The sequence below is a fragment of the Sarcophilus harrisii genome, chromosome 1, assembly GCF_902635505.1.
Source record: "Sarcophilus harrisii chromosome 1, mSarHar1.11, whole genome shotgun sequence".
Lineage (NCBI taxonomy): Eukaryota > Metazoa > Chordata > Mammalia > Dasyuromorphia > Dasyuridae > Sarcophilus > Sarcophilus harrisii.
In genome coordinates, this window is record NC_045426.1 from 9192601 (window position 1) to 9205921 (window position 13321).

The 13321-nt window shown below is 42.4% G+C and overlaps 1 protein-coding gene across 4 annotated transcripts in view; it reads left to right on the forward strand.

The window, feature by feature from the left end:
• Nucleotides 1-13321, forward strand: part of CACNA1D (calcium voltage-gated channel subunit alpha1 D) — a 289659-nt gene that overhangs the window by 151446 nt on the left and 124892 nt on the right. For all 4 annotated transcript variants that reach the window (XM_031952057.1, XM_031952049.1, XM_031952040.1 and 1 more), the window contains exon 7: nucleotides 7544-7713. In XM_031952057.1, the coding sequence (XP_031807917.1) occupies nucleotides 7544-7713 (170 nt within the window). The remainder of the gene's footprint in view (nucleotides 1-7543; nucleotides 7714-13321) is intronic.

The window sequence follows — 13321 nt, forward strand, 5'->3', positions numbered from 1 at the left end:
ATCTCAAATCCAAATCCAACCATCTTCCAGAGGCCTTTCCTGCTAGTGTTGTCCCCTGAGATCACCTTCCTTTTGCTTTGCAGACACCTGGTCTGTTTCTAGTTATTTATATCGGGGGGGGGGGAGAGAACTGTTTTTGCTTTTCTTTGAATCTCCATAGCATCTGGTATAGACCTTAATAGAAGCCTACTGGCTGACTTAGGTATGGTTTAAAGAAAAGAACAGCTTATAAGACAGGACAGTTCACTCTGAATGACTCAGACCTGGAGCAGGGACTTTTAAGAAGTTGAGAGGAGGAGGAAGTAACTGTGAGCAGGGGTAACGAAGCAGTGCATCAAAGGAAACCAGATCTTGTAAGGAATAGTGGGAATCAAAAGAGTTTGGGGCAATACCGAATACAGATAGAATGGGCCAACTGGAAAGAACCCCAAACAAAAGCATGACAGAGGGGTGTGAGATTGTATTTTGGGACAATATTTTGACTAGTCTTCCTTGAGTGGAAAGTTTCTTTTAAGAAAGTGCAGGTTGGGAAGATGAGTTTGGGACCAGTGCCTCAAACAAGAGTAGGCACTTGATCAGTGTTGATTGAATTAAAATGTGCAGGACCTTGAAAGCCAGGCAGAAGAGTTTCAAGGGGATCCTATAGGTGATGGTGAACTGTCAAATGTTTTTGAATAGGGCTGTGACACGTTCAATTCCAGATCCATAAAAGCCAGTGCAAAGAGAGGCAAGGCCAAGGGGCAGATTATTGTCTCTCTTAAGATGTTTCTGCAAAAATTCTTCTAGCTATCCACTGCTGGGGAGCTGTACACAAACTGGTTGGCAAGAAACTTTAAGTTGTTGTTATGTTGGACTGTCAAGGAGATTCTTCAGTGAACAATTGCTTCTGGAAAAGAAGAAATACCCAGAGGGAAGGTTTTTCAACAACCATGAAGCAGAAAATTGATTTTGTTGAGCTGGTAGAAAAAGAGGAAGAATGGAAAGTTTAATAGGGGATCTGTCAGGCCATGAGGTCATGTCAGGAGATCCCTAGAACTCTTCAAATCCAACCAGAAATCTAGCCCTGAGGTGGACCATTGTGGGGAGACAGTACAGCTCAGATAACGTGGGTTCATGGTCTTGCTCCATCACTTATTGTTCTTCATAAGGCACCTTACTTCGATCTGCCTCAGTTTCCTCACTGGTCTCTCTTCTATGTAGTTGATAATTCTTCTAGCTCAGGAAGGATATGAATGCTTTGTACACCTTCCTGAGTTGCTGAGTTGCTTCCACTTGCTGAGGATGTAGAGGCTCACGTACTACTGTCCTGCACATCCTCAGAGACAGAAAAGAAACAAATCGTAGACATAAAATGAAACAGAGATGAAATCAAACATGGCCTTTGTCCATGAGGAGCTTATCACCTCTCAGGAACATATCACATGAATAACATGAAACTACTTCATAGAAAGAATGAACTCTCTCTTTCTAACTTTGTGGAGCATTGAATAATTGTTCCTAATACTTTTATGTTTATTTTTATATCATCACAGAATTACATATTTGGAAGGCACCTTCAAGATCACAGGATCTCACCCCTTCTTTTCACATCACATCCAGGGCCCAGGGGAGGGGGGAGACTTGGGCGATTTGTTCAGGATCACATTGTGAGTGACATAGCTTGACCAAGAATCTCACGTCCCCATTTCTGGTTCACAGCTGTTTCCATGATTGCCAATGTCACCCGAGGTCCTTAGGGCAGGGATTATGGTCATTCTATTTGAGAAATGGGAGATCCTCTTACAGACTGACCTAACAAGATGACCTCCTGTCCAGGACTTCCTCATGTCTTGCTCTCCTGCACTGATTGGTCTCCTCAGATAATGTCAGCACAGCTGATAGTCTTATGGCCCCAGAGAGTTTGCAAAGCATTTGAATATTTTACCTCACTGGAATTTCATCGCAGCTCTGTGCACTAGATGAGATTATTCTAGTTTTATAGATGAGGAAACTAAGACCCAGGGATGTTCAGCAATGAATAAATGTGAATATTTTAACCTTGTTCTTATTGACATGGAGGTACATCAGTCCGCTACTGCAGGGCTTCTTAAACTTTTTCCACTTGTGATCCCTTTTTATTACACACACACACACACACACACACTCACACATACATATATATGTGTGTATATATAAAATAGGTATACAAAATAAATATTAATAATCATAATCTTGTAACCCCCACATTCAGTTACAAGACCCAACTTGGGGTTGTAAATCACAGTTTAGGAAGCTAAGCACTACAGCATCACCTGATCATAGGACCTTCCTTAATGTGTGATTATGGCCGGGAGGTTAGTGACCTACAGATTCAGTAAGAGTGACCAAAATGAGTCACAGCCCAAAGGCCTAGTGCTTCCTCTCTTTGTTTGCATTAAGAGAAAGCTGATGCTCAGAATCACAATGACAGAGGAAGGTGACAGTGTCACTGTGTTCCTCCTTGGTCGGAATCCATTTGAAGTATTGGGTCCATTTTGGGGGCATCACATTAGAATTGTATTGATGAGGTAGAGCCTGAGCTCAATGGTCTTCAGTGATGTAAGAGGACTCAAAGCGATTATGTGTGTTTGAGTTGGAAGATCTATAGTTATCTAGCCAGAAGAAGAACATCCATGCTAGCTATATTCAGAAATTTGAAAGGTGTCATGTTGGAGAGCAATTAGATTTGTTCTGCTTGGTAACAGATGGTGAAACAAGGAGCAGTTGGTGGAGTGGACTGCCTTGGGACGTAGTGAGCTCCCCATCCATGAAGGATTTTAGGTGGAGGCTCTTGACGTGTGTTTGTCAGGAATGTTGTAGAGGGGATTGTTGCTTACATACATATCAGATAAATGATTTCTTACTTTAAGATTCCCCTCTCTGTGGAAGTCCTAAATAAAACTCATAAAATTATTAGGGTATGTGTATTTTATCACAGAAATTACCCCCCCCTCCATTTTGAACTAATAAGCACAGGAGACCCTGAGAAAAATAACCATTATATGACTTGACTTTCAAAAACATTATTAAGCACCTACTATACACACAAAGCATGAGTAAAATCAAGAAGGTAAAGGATATGTGATCAGTTTGGAGAAGAGGATCGGTTGTGGACTGTGGCTGAACCACTGAATTTGTGGAGTTGGCTGTTATGATATATAGGGCTCTAAATGAGTTGGGTTGTGTTTGTCACGGATACATTTGACAATATGATAAAGCCTATGGATCTTTTCTCAGAATAATAATTTATTTAAAATGCCGGGTAGACTAGATAATTTTAAATACCCTTGGGCCACCTTGGGGAAGCCAGACACTTCTCAGGAGGTCAGTCAAGGTTGTGGAATTTTAGAACTATAGATATTAGAACTAAAAGTGACCTCAAAAGTCATGCAAAGTAACCTAAATTTTGCAAATAAGGAAACTGAGACCCTTACCAACATTTAACCAACAAGGTTAAATGCCTAGATCAAGGTTACTCAAATACTAAGATGCACAGACAGATTAACTTTGTCCTTCTGATTCCAGAGCTAGTGCCCTTTCTAGTGTCTAATGTATCCATCATGCTGCCATCCTCAGAAGAGATCAGAAGAAATTTGAGGAAAAACACTTGGGGAAAGACCCATTTTAAGAAATCAGGAAAAGAATCTAATTGTCAGAAAGGAAATAGAAAAGAAATATAGAGGTAGAAGTAGCTGAACACAGATGGGAGTGGACAACTGTGTCAAAAACAGCCAAGAATGATGGCTGTAAGAAGGGCCTCTGAAATAGATGAAGACTACTTAGAGAGTGATGGAGATCAAGCTAATTGTAAGGGCTTGGGACACAGTGAGTGGTGACGGAGGCATCAGCTCAAAATTAAGAATGAAGGAGAAGAGAGAATGGGCTAGAAATGTGAAGGGGAAGTTTTTTTTAAGGTTGGGACTCAACTTCAATATCTTTGTAAGCACATCGGAAGAGCCCTTGGCAGAGAAGAAACTGAAGGTGCTTCGGCATGGGTAAGTGCAGCCACAAAATACAGACTTGGATCCTGGAATACGTGTGAAGCAATGGGATCAAGGGAAGATATCATGGTTGAGGAGATTAAGGAATTAAAAGGTCAGTTTGGTAGAAGGGGGATCCATTAACAGGGACATGGAAATCCTTGGGGACAATGGCAGAGGATGGGGAGAAGAGAATAATGTGAGCCAATACAATAATTAGAACTCACTTTTTGGGAGATTTTTAAAAAGATCTTAGAAGATAGTCTTGATTCAATTTAACCTTTGCTAAATATCTACAAAGACTAAAATGCCATGAGCTCTGCTACCTTCCCTAGGAAGAAATCTGTACAGACATAAGAATGATACAAAATAGGGAGAAGTTCACTCTAGAAATATTTGAGAAGTGAGAAAACCCTTCCATTTAGGGAAACGAGGGAAAGATGCAAAGGACTTTGAAGGACTGAGCTAAGGAGAATACCAAAATCAGAAATCTGGGAGAGATCTCAGAAGCTATTTAGTCTGACTTCTACCCTAAATCTACAGTTCTCAAACTCAAAAAGGCTCTTTACACTCTTAAAATTTTTGAGGATATACATCTCTTCCCTCAGCGTTTTGTTTGAGGATATACAGCTCTTTCCTCAGAGTTTATGTTTATGTTGGTTATATCCATTGATACATATTAGAAATAAAAATGTTTTAATATTATTTTGAAGATAGTTTTTACCTTATATATTCCTTGAAAGGATCTTGGGAACCCCTTGGGGTCTCTTGACCCCAGGAACCTCTACTGTAACATCCTGACAAGGTGGTCCAGTCTCTGCTTTAGGAATTCCAAGGAGGGGGAACATAAGTGACTGGGAGTTGTCTGAGTACAGGTGACATGCAAAGGCATGCAGGTGGATGAAATCTCCAAGGGAAGGCCCAGAACACTGTCCCTGTCCCTCAATTCTTCTTATTAGTTAAGCCTTTTACAAAGAGAAAAACAGAAAATGGCCAGTAGATAATAGCAAAGAGAGTAGGAGGAGTGGGTGGCCTTCAGGAGAGATGGCTCTGTGAGAGTGAGATGGAGGGGGCAGTAGTATGCCATCCTATTGTCCAGTGAACTGGGGAAGCGAGAGTGCCCGCCAATGGAAGTTTTAGGGAGTTTGGGGATTGAATCTTGTATCTTTCTTTGCTTTGCTGTCCATTAAAACTGGAACTTCCCATGAGCACACACCTTTGCATCAGGGCAGAGGTGGGAGGTGGAAAAGGGAAGGTGTCTGCATTTTGTTTAGAAAGGATAATATGGGAAGTGAAAGTTTTCTTTAAGCCTCTTTTGATAAGGTGACTATTTTTCCATCTTTAGCATAGTTTATTAGTCATAACAAAATTAGATCAGATACTAAATATAGCACAAAACTATCCAGGTCATGTGTAGAGATTCAGGTTTTAGAGCAAGATTCTCTTTAGATGGTCCAGAGAGTCATACAGTGATGTCTTTTGGTAACTAATAGGATTGAAGGATTATTTAGTTGTTCAAGACATTTTTTTGTGGGGGGGCGGAGATCAGGGAGACAAATTTATGTGCTGAGCTGTGTCTGGTTTTCACACTTAGCTAGGAATCTTTATATTGTTGCTTAGGAAGGTGAATGAGTGGCATTTATGAGTGATTTCTTTTGGATGAATATTTTGGTTAATTAATGGAAGGCTAAGACTCTCATTTTCCCTCCCCCCCTCTTTCTGTCTCTCTCTGTGTCTCTGTCTCTGTCTCTCTCTCTCTCTCTCTCTCTCTCTCTCTCTCTCTCTTTCTCTCTCTCTTTCTCTCTCTTTCTGTCTCTCTCTCTGTCTGTCTTTCTTTTTTTTGATCAACTCTCAAGAATCCAGAAAACTCTATGTTGCTGTTTTTGTTGAGTCTCTTCAGTTGTGTCCAACTTGTTGTGATCCCATTTGGGGTTTTCTTGGGAAAGATATTGCAGTGGTTTGCCATTTCCTTCTCCAGCTCATTTTACAGTAAAGTAAACTGTGGCAAAAAGATGAAATGACTTGCCCAGGATCACACAGTTAGGAAGTCTCTGAGGTTGGATTTGAAACTGGAAAGATGAGTCTTCCTGAGGCCAGACTTGGCACTCTATCCACTACCCCACCTAGATACCCATAGAAGACTCTATGAACCTGAGATATCATGAACCTTTAGTTTGTTGGGTTAGCTAGACTAAAGTTAGTTTACACAACCTGGATCTCTTCTTCTGAAACCCTAGAGGAAGGTGCTATTTCTCCAGAGTTGTCAGTTTGTGTCTTAGGTCCTCCTTGTCTGATTTCGCAACCTAGCAGGACTTAGTTTGCTGAGTGTTTCTAGTGTATTTGTCCAGTTTATATCCATCTTTTTGTGGACATAAAAAGGATTCACCATCACTTGAAGATGTGATGGACATAATCACATGTACAAAAAGACCTTTATGGAGGCAAATGTGGGACTTTCAGGAGATGCCTGAGCTAAAGGGTAATCTCTGCCTGGACACTTGAAGAGGAGCAGTGACTCCCTTCACCCTGGGCTACTTCTTACCAGAATTTCAGTCAGGTTTGGTTTTTCTTTCTTTCTTTTTTTAAACAAGGGCCACATTACTAGGGATGCTCAGAAAGCTACTGCTGTTAACAGTACAGTATTAAGCCAGCCGGGCAGTTCAGGAGATTGGGAGTTTAGCTAGTTAATCACTTTTTTCTGGAGAGGTAATTTTTGCTTTTCAGCCATTTATGTCAGTGTTGGGATCTCAGCAATATTTGACTAGCTTGAGGAAGGACAGAAAGCAGAGGGCTCACCACCATTATGGCGGCAGTCTGTCTTGAAGCTCCCTGAGGAGAAGGCTGCACTTAGAACACTGTGGTCACTAAATTCAGGATTCCCTCCCTTAGCTCCTATAGAAACTGGTTGGCAATGCAGATGGCTGCTGGGAAAACTGGGTAATTCTCTTACTTTCTGATTTGTCTCGGCAAATGCAAAATTTTACTCATAGAGATACTGGCTCCATGTAGCAGTTAGAAACAACTCCCTTGTGGAGGCAGCACCATGTCAGAGCGTGGCCTCAAAGGACGAGTAAACTCTCCCCTGAGCAGGGGGCCTGTTGGGCATGAAGGGGGTCTCCCCTGGTCGCTCCCTGCCCCCGGGCACTTGGGGAGCTGCCTTTGGTCTGCCAGGCCATGGTTTCCCATTAGAAAGTCTGGCGGCAGAGTCCACTCTGAACACAGCTTCTCCCTCAACCCCAGACCCGCATCCACTGGCCTCCCTCTGCAGAGGCTTCTTCCAGGGCCAAGCCCTGAGGCAGACCAGAGGATGCTGGGAAAGCGGATGTCGCAGAGGAAGGTGAGAGAGAGTTCTCCAGGCTGAGCCTGGGCTCTGAGAAATGAGGCTTGTGTGCTTTGTTGTGCTCTGTCTTCTCTGCTTCTCTCTGGTGTGAAGAATCCACCCCGTGTGCAGTGCTCACTTGTATTCGCTCCACTCTATCCTGTCGTGTATGTCCCGCGGCCAGCCGGGAGTGGGCTCTGACGCGACTCTTCTCTTTGTGTCCCAGAGAGTTCTCAAAGGAGAGAGAGAAGGCCAAGGCCCGGGGGGACTTCCAGAAGCTCCGCGAGAAGCAGCAGCTCGAGGAAGATCTGAAGGGCTATCTGGACTGGATCACGCAGGCTGAAGACATCGACCCCGAGAACGAGGACGAAGGCGGGGAGGAGAACAAGCGGAGCAGTGAGTACCGTCCTCCCCGCTCCCGACCCAGAAGGCGCTGAGTGCAGCGGGAAGCTTGCTGCTCGGAAGGGCCGTGGGCGTATGCACATGCACACATACATGAGCACACATGCACACACATGCAGTCACACAGCACATGAGCACGTACAAGGTACATGAGCAATGCACATGCATGCACACACCAGCACACATGCACACACATGTACACAGGCACACACGCAATGCAACCTACATGTGTGTACATGCAGTCACATAGCACATGAGCAATGCATGTGCACACAATGCACACATATGTATGAGGCACATACACAGTATGCACACATGTACGTGCACAATGCACGCACACACACACAGGCTCACAGGTGTATGTGTACACATGTAAGGTATTCCTCACTGGTGGCAGACGTGTGTGCTGTCATAGTCCTCCTCAGGGTATCCTTTCTCTTCCTTCATTTCAGAAAGAACAAGATTTACTCTGATTCTACATTTTGAACTCCCTTTGCTTTGGACTTGAATTTTGGAAGCTGTATCATCAGATAGGATAATGCATGTAAACAATTATATAAATTGTTCAACAATTATATAAAGAATATAATGTAATAAGCAGTTATTTTTATTATTATGTGATTTTGTTTTTAGCGAGATCTGGGAGGCAAGCATCATTTGTCTTGATTACTGAGTTAATCCTTTCCTCTTTTTTCCCTCTCAAGAGGTCTGGCAGAAATCATTGCTGTGGCTAGTTTGAGTTTAAACTCCTGTTGAGCCTTTTTAGAGAGCAGAGGCTCCTGGGGCCAGTCTGGAGAAGGGGTGAGTTAGTGGTACTGTCCCTCAGGCGTGTTACTTATAGAAGCCAAGATGGCCTTGGAGGAACCATGAGGACAATGAGCACGGTTGTATGTCCTCCTAGTGCTGCAGAGTGCTGGAAGTAGTAGATTCTGTTTGAGGCCCATGATCACCTTGAGGCTGCTTCTCTGGACATCCTCCAGGGCACTTGCACGGGCTGTGTTGTCGTGGTTGTTTTCAGTCATGTCCAACTCTCTGTGTTTTGTGTTTGAGGGTTTTCTTGGTGGAGATACTGGTGCGGTTTGCCATTTCCTTCTCCAGCTCATTTTACACACAAGGAAACTGAGGCAAACAGATTCTGTGGCTTGCCCAGGGTCACACAGCTAGTAAGTGTCTGAGGTTGGATTTAACTCAGGTCTTGCTGACTCCAGGCCCTGCACGCCATCCATTTGGCCACCCAGCTACCCCTTAGAAGAAATATTTGTGGTGAGCCAGAGCTGATGATGACTCACCAATGTAAATTAATGGCCTGGATATTTCTTGCCCACAGAAACAGTGTGATGCATTTCCAGCGGAGAGGCTCTCCTTCCTCCTGCTGAAAGGGCCGGAGAGGTGTGGGTGCCATGTATGATTCGTGCAGTTGGCAGCAAGCACAGACAGCATCCCTCAAGTCTGCCGGGAGGTCTGGGAACCCGGCTGAGGAAGTTCAGTACCCCATAATGGAGCCTTCCCTCCTCTTGGAGATGCACTTAATTGGCTTGCACATACAGGTTTCTGGAGGACCGTGGTGGAATGAAGGATAGACCTATGCTGGCTTCTGTAGGGCTGTGCTTCCCAGCCTCGTGTCTCACTTATGAGTGAGTCCCAGTTATTGCGGCCCAAAATGGGGCTGGGGAGGGAAAATGGGATGGTCTCTAGATTCCTTGGAGGAAATTAATTTGGGAAATGTAGGGGAAACAGCGGAGTAGACTTTTATTTTTCTATTTTTTAAATTAACATTTAAAAAAATTTCACTAGCATTTTATCCTTCTAACCACATGCAAAGATAACTCTCAACATTCACCCCTGTAAGATCTTGAGTTCCAAATTTTAAGTTTGGAGTAGACTTTTAGAAAAGAGTGACAGGATTTTTAAAAAAAGAAGAAGAATGAGAAGGGCAGGAGAAAATCCTCTCTACTCAGAGGGGATAGACACTTTCAAAGTAAATGCTCTGTGTTTGTGGGCCGACAAGTTCCTTGGAGGGCCCTGATTTGGAAGAGAGAAGAGGAGGGAAAAGGCTAAAGAACAGAGGTGAGCTTGGCTCCAAGATACAGGGTCGCAGCTGAGAAAGGCACGTGAGGAAGTCTGGCATCCTGCCAATAAAACTCTTGTTTGGCACTCATTCTTTTCAACAGCACGTGTGACTGCATGGCTCAGGCTAATACTGAAATGAATTTCACTTCTAGAGCTAAATACACATTTAGAGTGGGCAAAATGATTCCTAAGACGAAGAAACTAATCAGTGGGAGAGTCTACACTGGTTTCAGGAAAACCCTAAAGTACATAGGGAAGACTAGGATATTTATTTCATATCAACCCAGGGTTTTTAAAACAAATATTCACTTATATCCAAAGAAAACTGATGCATTCTTTGGATGGTAGAAATTAAGAATGGAGCATCTGTTTTATAAAATGTGACTCATAATTTTTAATGCCATTTTAGTCAACTAGTATTCTCCCGGTTCTTTAAAGAACTTTCATATTTAGACCAAAGAAGATTTAATGGCTGTCTAGGTCCCTGTATCTACTCAGCAGCTCTTCTTATTTAGGTAGAATATCTTAATTTATTTTCTCTTTATAGTGATGGTTTGAGGTTTTCTTCTCTTTGCCCTCATTTGCTAAATTGCAGCAGTGTTATTGACCTTTTGAAGTTCATGAACATGAACATTAATGAACCTCCTACCAAGCCTTCTCCAAAATCCCAATTTGTCTGTTTCATACCGACCAGGAAATAGGATGTCTCTATTTGGTAGTAGAGTTGCCATTGATATGAGCTTCTTTTTCTGAAGCTATGGCCTTCCCATAGGCCCTGGGCTCGTTGATGATGATCTTATCCTTGTATCATATCCTTGTGATCTCCTTAAAAATATTCTGGTGCCAGGATCCACTGTGGAGTTTGAGGCTAGTTCCTCTCCATAGTGATCCTGAAGAGCAAAAAGTTTTTGAGAGTCTTGAGAGTTAAAAATATTTTAACGGAGACTAGTAACAATTGTACACCATGATGATCCTTCAAAATGCAATATTTTGTACCGCAAGTAAGGGAAAGAAATAAAGCCTATTAAAAATCCTAGCAAACCACCTGAATTAATGTTTTAATTGGTGCTCCAGATATTGGGAAACTGTTCTAACTCAGATAGAAGGGAATCATATTTCCTGCTTTACACTGATGTTTGAGCTTGGAATGATTAACCAGCTTAATGTTGAGTCTAAAATAGAAAATGTTTTTTTTTTTTCACATGCCCCTTTTCTTTATTGAACTAATTTTGTTAGATGCTAGGATTTATCATGGCATGACAGTCACATTACATATTATGCAACTCTTCAGATTTTCATAACCTTAAAGATTAGACTTTTCAGTAAGTACCCAGTTACTAAACTCTGCCTAAAATATAATTATTTATGTGACTATAAGAAAAGAATAAGCACATGATAAATGATGATGAGGAAATCCTCTCTGAATAGAGATCTCAGAATACTTGATACCTCTGGAGAAATACTGACCTATATGGCTTTTTCTCTCATGCTTCCTTTTGAAGCTGAGAAGGGATTCATCCTGGAAATTATCCTGGCCAGGGATGAGGAGAGGAGTTCTTCCCCCTTTTTGTGCCAATCTAGTGAAACCTGGGGACCCCTTGTCAGAATAATGTTTCTAAGTTCATAAAATACAGAGGATTGCAAAGGAAAACATTAAGATATAGTGACAAAATGTAAAAAAAAAGTTCATAGACTCACTGAAAGGCATTAGACTGACTGTTGGAAAGTTTCCTGAAACATTTTATATGTGACCTAGTAGACAGAACATTAATCCTGAAGATAGGAAACTTCCTTTTCTAGAGGTCAAATCTGTCCTCAAATACTTGTTGGCTATGTGACCCCCCCCCGGGCAAGTCGCCTCACCCTGTTTGCCTCAATTTTCTTATTTGTAAAATTAGCTGGAGAAGGAAATGGCCAGCTGCTCCTCTAGTATCTTTGCCAGGAAAATCCCACATAAGGTCATGGAGAGTTGGACATGGTAACTGAGCTAACTTAGTAATCAAAAGCCTTGATCCTATCTTTGTGTATATTTGGGTATTCTGAAGCACCTGGGATGGCTTTAATTTATTTTGGGGCCATGCTGACCAGTGCCTGGGGCAGCCCACATCTGTACAGTAACCCTGGAATCTCAGGCCATATTTTATTAAGGACTTTGGTCAAGGCAGCTTGTCCCAGGGAAGATGACCAGGAGAGTGGGAAGACTGGAAATCATGTCATTTAGGAATAAGTTAAGAGAATTGGAGAAAAAGAATCTGTAAAAAAGGTTAAGTAGAAAAAGAGGAAATGTAAGGAAAGTGGGGCATCATTGTTGACATAAAAGGTCTAAAGGACTCTTCCTTGTGGGAGGATTTGATTTTGCTCTTTGTTTGCCTCCAGAGGGTAAAAGTAGGAAGAATGTGTGCAAATGGCAGGCAGGAGGATTCAAGTTTGCTATCAGGAAAACCCCCTGACAATTAGCGCTGTCTTTATTCAGGAGACTGGGCTTCTCGGCAGGTCTTGAGCCCCATTCATTGACTGAAGATTTTCAAACAGATTTTGGACTGGGTTGTCACTTGTAGGATGTGTTGTAGATTTCCTGTTTCAGATATTCCTGAAACGAGGTGACTTCTGAGGGCCCTTCCAACCCTGACATTCTGTAATTCTATTGTCCATTCTGGCTCATCATTTTAGTTTAGATCAAGTGTGAGGTATATTGGTATAAACATCCACCTGTGGAGCATGTGAGAAGCTGCCCAAGAAATTGTCAAACTCAGGACCCAGGTCCATCATCTTACAGATCGGGAAAGGGGAGACTGAGATAAGAAAGGACAAGGGACTTGCCCAGAATTCCATGGGCAGAAGTAGAGTCAGCATTTGAACTGTTTGGTCAGAGTTAGAATTTACTGATGACCCAACTCAAGAGTCACCATTAACAATGTCCATATAGAAAGAGGCCTCAGGGGGCAAGTCCAGGAAGTCTTAGATTCCATTCTGGGATCAACTATTTAGGAAGAACATTGGCAGAAGTTGGAGAGCAACCCAAGGATGAGGCCCACAACAGCCTCCTCCTATGGGCTTCCATGTTGGGCCTCCAGCTCATACCATGCGAGGGTCAGGGGGAAGAACTGGGGATGGTTATCCTGAAAAAATCAGAAGACTTGGAGGAGGCGGAAAGAATGTTACCCATCCTAAAGTAGAAAAGTTGTCTCATGAAAAAGCCATTAGGAACCATAGATGGAAACTTCAAGGAGGCAGCTTTAGTCTGGATGTAAAGAAACAGTTTCCAAACAATTAGAATCCCACCAGTGGCTGCCTCAGGAGTTAGAGAATTCCTTTTTGGAAGAGATCATTAAGGCCGGGCTGGATGATAATCTCTTGGAACTTGTAGAACCCAGATACCAACACAAGCAAGGGGCCCACACTGCTCCTGAGTGCAAATGGACCAGATTAAAATGTAATCGGGAAATATTTAACACAAAAAATTAAAATGTAATCAAACAGATGATATTATACTTAAATTAATGTTAAATTAAATTTGCATTTAAAATTAATT